General features: G+C 36.1%; 1 protein-coding gene across 1 annotated transcript; it reads right to left on the bottom strand.

The window, feature by feature from the left end:
* Positions 1–1,347: 1,347 nt before the first annotated feature.
* On the bottom strand, positions 1,348–10,659 carry LOC577753 (NF-kappa-B essential modulator). Its single transcript, XM_777966.5, has 13 exons — positions 10,511–10,659; positions 9,864–10,092; positions 9,111–9,304; positions 8,257–8,487; positions 7,732–7,843; positions 6,885–7,198; positions 6,507–6,634; positions 5,668–5,820; positions 5,155–5,233; positions 4,412–4,549; positions 3,102–3,309; positions 2,339–2,460; positions 1,348–1,540 (listed from the first exon to the last, which is right to left on the bottom strand). Exons 2-13 carry the CDS (start codon positions 10,063–10,065, stop codon positions 1,436–1,438), a joined length of 1,986 nt encoding a protein of 661 aa, XP_783059.2. The 5' UTR covers positions 10,066–10,092; positions 10,511–10,659; the 3' UTR covers positions 1,348–1,435.
* Positions 10,660–11,579: the final 920 nt, after the last annotated feature.

Genomic DNA, 11,579 nt, shown 5'->3' with positions numbered 1-11,579 from the left:
TTAATCAGAAATCATCATCATCATCTGACCAGCTGATGAGATGGATTGAAGAACAATATACATTGGACTATAACAAATCCACATCAATATTCACACTATGATATATTCCATGTATGATCACGATCATTAAATCCATAAAATTATTATTATGTATTTGTCGCCACCTGTGCCTGGGAGGCAAAAAGCGAACTGGATCACGGTGGCCCTAGGGTCTCTCCTCCTACTACTCTTATCAGTACGAATAGTGCAGTGGGTTCTTAACGTGCAAAGGTGATGACTCTTCTCTCATTATTTATATACCGTAGACCGTATGGACTTAAATAGTCATCAAGATATTCATATATTTGAACATAGATATACAAAAGTAAATTGATATGTATATTGATATGGTTCTTCTACCATGTAAAGTGTGCAGAGGTGGTACACTACAACAAAAACATAAAATGATCAATTCAATATTACAACCTGATTTGTTTCTACAATTTTCCAGGAAAAACAAAATTGTGTAAGGGCCTACGGCAATAAAAAATTAAGAATTTTCAAGTCGATTTAAAAGGTTACGCTTCTTTCTTTTCTATCAAATAGTCTTTCATAAAGATTTAGTGATGACACTAGGAAATCACATCTTCCCAAATGAATCAAGTAATTCAACGCTTCAATACTACATTGCAAGAATTATTTAGTTTAGATCAGGCCTTCTCAACTAGTTTATTAGAAGCGCCAAAATAAAAATTTATTGAGGTTGAAGTGCCAACCTGTATGTTTGGTGACTGTGTTGCGAGGGAGCATAGAGACCGAGCCGATACCGGGTGGGGTCCAGGGGGCGAAGCCCCCGGAAGCTAGTGGATTTTAGGACTTTTTTAAGGCCCAGATGTGGCATTTTAACACCTTTTTGTTCCATAAAACATCAATCATAATTTCATATTGATGTGAAATAATTAGTACAATTCCTGGCTAAAATCTACGCCTCAAGAACAAATAACATGTAGTTATTTTGGTGCAATAAACACGGAAAATGTCAAAATGAAGTGAAAATCAAACAAACAAAATGGCTTGCTTAAATTTTGGGCTCAACTTCGACTGCGACTTTTTGATTTTGCTGAGTTTTTTTTTATTTTAAAATATAATTTTTTGATTTTTTTTCTTTCTTAAATTTTATTTTAAATTTTTTATTTATTTATTTTTTTTTTTTTAGAACAGCCGCGCGCCACTCTGACTGACCGCAAGCGCCACGAGTGGCGCGCGCGCCGCCAGTTGAGAACGCCTGGTTTAGATGGTACACTTGAAAGCTCTGTGAGTTGTTTGCTTGTTTTTTGCAAAAATTATAAAATGTTGAAAAAGAAAAAATTTCACCAGTTGAGTTCTGTAGTTAAAAAAAAAACATTTTAAAAACAATATCCCTGCCTTGGAAAGCAGAATTTTATGACCTCTGTCCTCAGTCTATGCAGTCAGATAGGTGAATATTGAGAGTGTCGTAATCTGGAAATGTTTGCTGACACTTGGGGCACCAGTTTTGGTGTTGAGTTGTAGCCTGTTGGGGCTGGATAAGTGATAGAAGATAGGAATAATAGTAATACAAATCATGTGCCTTATCAATTATAATTCAACCAAAATGCTTACTGTGGCTGACCTCACGAAACTTGGAAAGCTTGGAGAAAGGCCATCAAGGAAATGAAATTCCCAACCCCAAGCATGTGACAATTTTAAATACTTAATAAATGCATCAATAACATAAAAGTGTTATTACATCATTGAAAAAAGTACTTTCATACAATGCTACATCTTTTAACCAAGCATTTTAAAGAATTACATTCATATAACAAAGAAGCCTTGCTTAATTCTCATTCAATGCTAGTTAATTCCTTTTCATGGACAAGTCCTTATTTTGACATTACGTTACAGACTACATGAAAGATTTGAATATACCTGAAGATTGTAAAAATAGGATAATGATAACTTCAATGTCGATCATGTTCTGTATTATATGTGAAGGTTTTGTGGTTAAGTGAATAAGTCTCCGGACTATGAAGCACAAGGGTTAGGGTTCAAATCCCTGTTGTAGCACTAATATTCTTTGGCGAGACATTGATCCACAATTGACACTCTCCACCCAGGTGAGATAAATGGGTACCCAACAGGAATTTCCTGAATATGCTAGAGCGCCATAATAGCAGCCATGCTGAAGCAGGGTTATTACAGTGGAGCACTCTCAGTGTCAAGCATGACATATAAAAAGAATCTGTTATTATTATCATTATCATATATTGTAACATATGGGAGACCAAAGGATTAGATAACTTGGACTTGCCAACTTGAATGGACCTATTGATAAACGTACCTGTCGCAGCTCTTGGGGTTGATAAGCTGCTTGGAATCCCCCCACAGGATCTGCATTACCTGCTTCATCTTCACCAGGCTGATCATAAAAGACTTGACGTCTCATACCAAACATATCATCTCCTGCAGTGGGTGAGGGTCAGATATTGTGATTAAAGGTACTGTTTGAGAACAAAATGGATTTAACTACCTTCCAATTCAAATTTTAAGAGAAAAAAAAGGTCAATTATCAAGATAACTGGAGTCAATTATGAATCTGCAGTTGTTTCCACTCACCTCTCCAATGGGAAATGTTGAGTGAAAACACTGTAAACTAATTCAAGGTTACAGCCTGAGAAAACTAAATCAAGATAATTAAAGATGAACTCTCTTTTACCCTCTAGATATCTACGGTTATACTTGACACTTTAAGATATGTCTTTGCAAGTATTTAGAATATATTGTTAAGCCTAATTCAAATACTTTTATTTAACAATTTTAATGTTGAAAAGTGACTTTAATTAGTTGAAACCACAACCTCAATATGACAATGTAGGCCAACTATATCAATACAGGTAATGTGTTTTGTCCTGTGCCTAGCTAATTAGGGGAAAAATCAATACTTTGTGCAAGTTCAGTTTACTTTGAAAAATAAAAATCCATCAGTACAACTTCTATCAAAGATTTACATAGTAATTTTCCTTTTAAAAGATAATACTTTTTATCCTTCAGCATTCATTAGGATATACAAGCACAGACTAAAATCTACAGAAGCAGAAACCTACCTCTCCTATCGTATCCATAGCCTGCCGTTGGCCCGTACGCAGTTCCTACAGCATGGAGCTGTTCGCGATGGAAATGCTGGAGTTCATCCTCCATCTTCTTATTATCCCTGACAAGGTTATCAATCTTTGACTGTAGATCCAGCTTCTCGGTGTGCATATCTTCCCTTGCTTTACGCTCGACCTGGAAATCACTCTTGAAACCGTCCGCCTAAAATGTTGTTTTGAAAAATGTGAATCACATACTGCTAGGAAATATAAAATGGCTTAATCTTTGGATTGGTGCATTTTTTAATTTTTTTTTTTATACCTTTGGGGCTCTTGACTTTTAAAAAAATGCATAATCCATGAAGCCATCAGCAAATTTTCTTGCTTTTCAGTAATAAAAGGTAAAATTGGATGTTTGCTATGTACATGATAAAAATGATGAAATCCTACAAAGTACAATGACAGTAAGCTGCCTTAAGAACTTGTCTTGGGACAGACCATATAGACTTAAAATATTTAGGGAAAAAATCCATCGTACAGACAAATAATCACCAACACTAAAATAATCACTAACAAATAAATCACTACTTATTAATTTGTAAGTGTATGAACAAATTCATATGACATTCAGAAAATGGTGACAACATATTTTACTATTTAAATATTATAACTGAATAATTACAACATGTGTTATTTTACGATTATTTTATATTAGTTCTTTAGTTAATTAGAATCAGTAATTAATATGAAGATTGCTAAAAGTATTGATTTCTTATATTCCTGTATGTATTTATAACTTGTAAACTGAATTGAGTCTCCAGACTTTTTATTCAGCATGTTTTTATTTGCAATAAACCAGAATTGAATTGAATTGAACAACAACAGCATTGTTGCTTTACAGCATTCACTTGAGAAAAATCCCCATATTCAGCTAAACTTAACATCTAAAATTGCATAATCAGGGAATAATTTTCCTGGTATCGCATCGCAATTTGCTATGCATTTTTGCATGACTGCTATACAAAATTATCTTGTGTAGCAGTTTTCTTCCATAGAAATGTACAGAATTTCATTTGAAATATTTATCCATCAGCTGAAATTGCTAATCAAGAAATTTGTGGAAAATTATTCCTTGATAATTACAAATGGGACATCATTTGAAGAGAAAATAAGCAGGCTTATCAATGATAATTCAACAACAACATTAACAATAGTGTAACATGATAAATATCAATGATAAAGAGGGAATTTAAGAACTTGAAAACAAGTTTACATGGAATGAAGCTGTTGAAACAAGAAGAAAGTCAATCGAAAGTGCTACTGACCTGTGTTTTCCAAATGTGTAGATCATTATTAAATTTCTTAGCTTGCTGCTCAAACTTGAGTTTCTCCCTTTCCTTGGCATCAAGGGCCTCTTCAGCAGATAAAATCTCTGCCAAGTATCGATCCTCCTTCTCCTGGTACTGTAGGGACAATGAAAACACTGTTAATCATAAACGCTTCATAGAACTGATAGAAAATTTATAAAAATTTAAAATCAAACAAATGGCCAGTGGCACACCCTGGATCCAATGTATTGGGTAAAGCACTGATGGGAATTGGTTTCTGGGGCAGGAGGGGGGGGGGGGGGGGGGGGGGGGGGGCTCAGGTCTGACTTGGTGTATAACATGCACATTGTAAGAGAATAGGGGGGGGGGGGGTTGTGTCATCTTCTTTTCAAATCCCTTTCCCTTTTTTGTTGGGGGGGGGGGGGGAGATGTCATATGTTTTAGGGAGGAAAGGGGGGGGGGCATGATATGGGCAAAGAAAATATTATTATCCTCAATGCCTAATGGTATTGATAGGAAATATAAAATTGGTCAGTGGTGTTGCATGGGTCCAAACATTGAGGGAGCACTGGTACCATGGAGGGGAACAAAAAGGATAGGAGCCTATCAGTCTTACTAGGAGATGAAATGCAAGAGAATTGAGGCCAAAGGGAGGGTGTTGGAAAGGGTCACAATGTCTTCTTTTCATACCATAAAGTTATATCGAATAGAGTAGGAGGATACTGAAGCATACCACTGACCTTATTTTTATCTTTCATCAACTGGTTGAGCTTCACTTTAGAATTTCCCAATTCCTCCTTGCACTTGTCATGATGTAACCTGCAAAACAATTGAAACAAAACTAAGCAATGACAATGGTCCAAAGCTTAATGTACAGTGGATTTTTTTAGCACACATAGCATTTTGTATGTTATGTAATGAGGGAGATGTACATGTATCATGACTATATATTGACATAAGCATAATGTGCATCACAAGTCTACATATATTAACACTCTTATAACATAGCATGCAAAAGCCATTCGTTGCACACTGCTACTTCTGTTATGCCCCCTCCCTGCCCCCTTGGCACTCATTTACAAGTAAAATAGTTTTCAATTTTGCCATTGCAGTTCTTTTCAGGTGGTTTACTTGGTCATGTCTGAATAGAGTTACACAAGGCTGAACAATCTCTATCACGCATTACAGATGAGCTCAGTGATGTATTCTAACCATACATTTTTAGTTTCATAATCTAGCCTGGTAGTTCTTACTTTTCATGCAAAGCCTTTTGTCTCTCTGACTGACAGAGGGTTTCCTTTCTCTTGAGTTCCACGTGAATGGTATCAATGTAGCTCTGAGCTTCTCTTCTCGCCTTGGCAAGCTCTTCATGGTACATACTCACTTTCCTCTGCAGTGCTTCGTTCCTATCAATCCAATAATGCAACAAAAAAAATCAATTAACATAGATTTATATGTATGTATATCTGTATGTATGTTTGCTTGTGTGTATGTGGGTAAGGGCGTATATGCGTGGCTTAGTATGTCTGTCCATGTATATGTACATATGTATGTATCATTGAGTGTATCATTGAGTTAATTTAACTCTATGTATGTGTGCACATGGATGTACATGTATGTATTTATACGGCATGTACATGTTATGCATAGGCTGAGTGAATGTCAGCTTCATTGTATCCAATGACATAATGCATCAATGTCTGAAATGTTACTGAAAAGAAGGTAAACTATTTGGAGGTGGAATATGAGGTTTGCTACAAACTGAATCTTACATCTACTACTACTGCTACTACTACTACTTCTACTACTGTTTTCTACATACATCACATGCAGATGTTTCCTATCTATCACATCATCAAGTTGATTAATCTATCAATCCATATATTAATTTTAGGAAACATTTGTTCAAAAATAAGAATGCTTTCATACTTTTTAGACTGCTCTGTAAAACAATTTGTACAGCTTAAGAGTGATTACTGGTAATGGTTATGTCCATTGATACATATGTAGATTTAAAGAAATATGTATGTGGTCAGGACTTTCGATGGCTCATTTTCTCCCTTTTGAAACTTAACATTGATTAATATCTTACAATTGTTGCTGCTGCTGAACATGTGACTTCTCTTCATTGAGACATCTATCTTTGTGATCAAGCTCTGCCACAAGACTAGTGACTTGTTTCTTCAACTCATTGCTTGCACTGTGGTATCTAGGCTCCTCCTAAGACAAAACAAGAAATTCCAACATCCAATTAAAACAACTTTTTCAATTTGTTTGTGCATAGACGGGTGTACAAAAGAAATAAAGAGTTGTCAGTTAACATTATGTGACATCTATTAAAGAATCTTTGATTTGTACTAGATTCAGTTTTAATAAAGTTAACGTCATAATTGCAAAAGTGATGAAGATACTATTTTCTACATTTTCATACAATGGTGGAATAGGATCCTAGAGAATAGAGAGAACTCACATCAAAGGCATGTTTCTTATGTTTCTCTGCTGCAAGCAATGTCAACTCATCCAACTTGGCCATCATTCCATCCATCTCAGTCCTGTGTTTCATATCATCTTCTTTACGCTGCCTTTCTATCGCCTCGGCAACATGATTCTCCCTGGTCCCTTGAAGCACATACAGCTCTTCCTGGTTCTTCTTCAGCTTCTTATCTAGTGCCTCGCTGCGCATTCGCTCCTTGTTGAGGGCAGTATTTGTCTCTATGACCTGCTGACGAAGAGCTTGGAGCTGACCAAGAACGTTTTCCATAGACTGGTCATAGTCACGTTGACCTGAATATACAATTAGATGGCAGAATTGACATGACTTCGATTTGGATTTGGTACCCTGAAAAGCCATTAAATCATTTACCAGTAATACAATCTCTCACATTTACAACAGATGTCTGAATAATATCATAATATCAAAGATTGTTAATATCTTTGTAGTGACAACGTTATACAACAAAGGTTCTGATGAAAATTGCTCTGTGATCATTATCTTATATCAGGCAATTTCTACTTTCAACCCTGGATGAAACACTAAAAATAGATGTACGCCAGACCTAAACCCCAATTGAAAACCTAACCCTAGCCCTAGAACTTGACTAAATATTTCAGAGCAGTTGTTGCCAGAGCATATGTCGGGTCACCTATAGCAAATATTACTCTGAATATATATGGCATCTGGTTCAAATAATCTGGTAACATATCAAACCAATTGTTCTTTAAAATATGTGCTGTACGCCTACTTACAACTAGATTAAGCAGATTATCCACATAGGTGGCAATGATATGTGGAAGATGATCATAAATGCAACACTCACCTGTAGGAGAGAGTGGTGAGGGGATAGCCTTTCGCTCACTCGGAGACTTATTCCCTCTCAGAGGCTCGACATCCGGTCTCTCTTGGGGAGGTGACTTTGATGGGCTTTGATACTGGATAAGACCAAACAAGACCATAAACATTCCTTGTTTTTAAAAAAAATCAAGCTGTCTTCTAAAAATAATTGCACAATATATTTGCTATCACGTTTTTCTTTTTAAGTTCTAAAAAGTGTCAATCTGTGCTAAATTTCTATTTTCCAGTATTGCTCTCTTTAATGCAAAATTATGCATGCATTTGGTTAGTGTTTAGATATGGACTGGAACTTCGAATCCCACACCCACAGCTCACAATTTGAAAATATATATATTACATAGCATAATCATACTCAACAAAAATCATCCTAATCACCACCCTAGTGCAAATGAAGCAAATCTACTGTCTAGTATGTCCACATTTCAAGACACTGCCTGACTAAAAATCTACAATCATCAATATGCTATTGGATCAACAGCACTTCAGTTACCATGTCTATATCCTCTGTGAATAGGATCTCCTCGGCTTTCTTGATATGACTCATGAGCTTCTCCAGGATGTCCTTCTCCGTGTCCTCCTGCTTCATGCTGGACAGCTCTTGACGCAGGATCTGTTCTACAGCCTGCATGTGACCCTTGAGCGCCTCCAGGACAGGCCCACGGTACGACCCTTGACCTGCCGAGGAAAGATCAGGTGATCCCTGTCTCTGCAACTCAGAAATCTATGATTGACAAAATGAACAGATGTCATCTTTGTGAGTAATGGTTATCATTCTCATGTTTGTCTTTAAATCTACCACAGGCTTGCGGTACTTAGTATGACATAAGTTGTATAATGTCATCATTCACATGCAATTTTTACGAGTGAGAATGTGACATATTCAGTTCTAGTGTAATTCCAATTTAAGCAAACATACAAATACCTAATATATAAAGGTTTAATACATTTAAAGGCAAAACAATGAAGTTATATATACATATACAAGTCTAGTCAATTATAAATAAGTCTGTATTAGACTAATAGGAGATAAATGTGTAAGATATTGACATACAAAGCACAATTTCTATCTCTAAAAGAATGAATTTCTGAGATTAATCTTTGCACTTTGGATACTGGTAAATCCATCATTGATTAAAAAACAATAAGGAATGACAAGGAGCATCCAACATAGATCATCATCAAATCCATGAGTATTTTGTAAGGCAGGACGAGTCTTTTTAATATGAGGAACACAAGAAAATGAAAACACTATTTTACAATGACACCTAGGACATTCTTTGCAGATTTAACAAGCCTGGGCATTCTTAAAAAAAGAAGAACAATCGATTTTTAATATAACGCTACCTCTTTCTTAAGACTGTCATTTTGTTTCTGAAGTTGGCTGATCATGTGATTTTGCTCCTGAACCTTCTTCTTTGACTTTTCATGGATATTGTAGAAATTTTGTCTGAGCTGTGCATTCATTTTCTTGATTAACTCCATCTCAGCTATCCTTGGTTTCCATGCTGTCAGGCAACTAAGTGCTTGTGCAAGTTGTTCTGTTATAATAAAATACATGTACAAGAGAAATACAATGAATTTAGGGACTAAGCATGATGAAACAACAACATAATAACAAATGAAAAGAAGACAGAAAAAGGCAAAGTCCATGAGTCACTTAATTATTATCATGAATAACTTTCAAATTTTCTTATGGAGAAAATGGAATAATACATTTCTTTCGATTTATACATTTCCATTTTTATCAATAGAAAACTTGCCTCTGCAAGGCCTACCAATAGCTAGCATCTCTCTAAGACTTCTAACACAATGATTAATAGGCCCAAGAAACTTAAATAGGGGTCTAAGGAAAATGCATATTATACAAGTATAAATACAAATTCAACAGATTAAAATGGAAAGAATATAAACCTACTTATGGCATAATGGTGTTCAGAGAGTTTTAACTCTGAAAATTAATACACTGTAATTTGAGTCACAAACCACTACCACACTCAACCCATCCCCCTTCAGAATTAAAAATAAAAAAAATTAGATTCTCTAATTATCTGGATGTTTTAATTCTGTCAAGCCTCTATGAAATCAAGCGGACTGTACCCTTGAGCAGACGATTCTCATTCAGTGCAGAATCTGTTACAGTTCTGATCTCTTCAGAGTTGATATATGTTGTAAGCAAACCATTACCACTCTGCATCATCACATTGTTTTGATCATTTCTCAATCCGCCTGCCGTTGTTCTTTCATCACCATGCTGGATGACTTGGTTTGGATCCGTCGTTAGTAGCCGATCGTCGTTCATGTTGAGGCGTTACTGATATGAAAACAGCTATAGAAAAAAAGGGAAAGAGCGAAAATGGACCAGAAAGACGATTACTTCAAATATTCAATTCATTAAATAATTCATTGGGCAGTAGATCTAGGCCTAATCTTTTAATCTGTGAATTGGCCTACACTCTAACTAGGCCTACACGAAAGGGGTAAGAAACACAATGACTTTTAAATCACGACCATTATTTGAACAATTGATGAAGATTTAGTTGACTTTGGGGTATGTTTTAGAAGGGTATCTCCACGCCGGAGTTACGGGTCAAAAATGTATACGAAAATACACAAGCGCCGTGCCAGAGACCGAAGGCGCGCGCGAAGCTTGCGGTCTGTCACAGCTACAGTCTAGACTCTAGAGATTTGATGACAAACATGATAAACAAATAAGTGCAACATTAAAACGTGAATTCGAAACTTACCAGAAACATTTAAAAAAAGATATACAAGCACTAGAATATACAGCTACACCTTCTTCTCATAAGCAACCTGTCATTTATTCACGAAAAAGTAATGATCATCACACCCTAACTGCTGACGCACCGAACTAGCTATAGACGGGGATTTTCTGGGTTTCAACATTGCCAATATGAAACAAAAACAATTTTTGTAAAATAAATATATATATATTTAAAATAATAAAGTGATAAATAATAATATTTATTAAAAATAAATTATTATTTTATTTATGTATTTGATTCAAATTAATTTCAAAATTACTTTTTTAACGTAAAAATCAGAGAATAATTAAATTGGCAACGACTTTTCCGGGGAATTCCCTGAATTATTTCGCACGAAATTATTTCGCAATGGCATCCAATGCAAACTTTGTCCAAAAGACTCCAATGCAACGTAAATCGGAGGGACTCGATGACAAAGTATCTACCGTAATCAGTGGCGTACTAACTGGGGAGGGGGGGGGGGGGGGGGGAGGGGGTGGGTGGGGGTGGGCGGGGGCAGGAAAAAAAATCCGGATCATCACCAGATGGCAGATATGGCAGGGGGGGGGTACGGATATTGATAACGGTCAAGATACGGGCCTATATGGCGTACTGTTTTTGTTATTATGTTAATTAATTATAAAGCTAGAGTGGCCTACTTTGCATCTACCCACTATAACAAATTACTTGATTGCTTACATTAATTTCTTCACACTTTGAGCAAAGATATGATAATTTAATATCTCACCGAGTATCCAGGGGCGGTGGCGCGTCTTACAAAGTGGGGGGTGGGGGGGGGGGGGGGGGGCAACAAAAAGACAAAAAGGGGCACTACAAAGGGAAACCTCAAAGTGAAGACATGCTATTTTTAGACATTGGTATATAGGCCTACCCCTTCATTGTGAGTTCATTATCAGGGAAGATTTCAATGTTTGTTTCTCTCTTTACATAATGGTCCAAGATACTTAAGCATCATATTTTGCAGTTGGGTGTGATGATCTGATTATTTGCGAGTGAGCTAATAATAGGAATAATAATTTAAAGGTACTAT

The sequence above is a fragment of the Strongylocentrotus purpuratus genome, unplaced genomic scaffold, assembly GCF_000002235.5.
Source record: "Strongylocentrotus purpuratus isolate Spur 01 unplaced genomic scaffold, Spur_5.0 spur5_scaffold_6, whole genome shotgun sequence".
NCBI classification, from domain to species: Eukaryota; Metazoa; Echinodermata; class Echinoidea; order Camarodonta; family Strongylocentrotidae; genus Strongylocentrotus; species Strongylocentrotus purpuratus.
Note: the sequence above shows the minus strand (reverse complement) of the source record. Positions and strands in the feature narration are given on the sequence as shown.

Excerpts from the sequence above, each read along its gene's own strand:
- LOC577753 (XM_777966.5), bottom strand. The coding sequence starts at position 10,065 with ATGAACGACGATCGGCTACTAACGACGGATCCAAACCAAGTCATCCAG. Across the intron at positions 5,234-5,667 it reads CAAAAGGCTTTGCATGAAAA|GTTACATCATGACAAGTGCA; the intron begins GTAAGAACTACC and ends ATTGTTTTGCAG. Across the intron at positions 3,310-4,411 it reads TACACATTTGGAAAACACAG|GCGGACGGTTTCAAGAGTGA; the intron begins GTCAGTAGCACT and ends ACAACATTTTAG.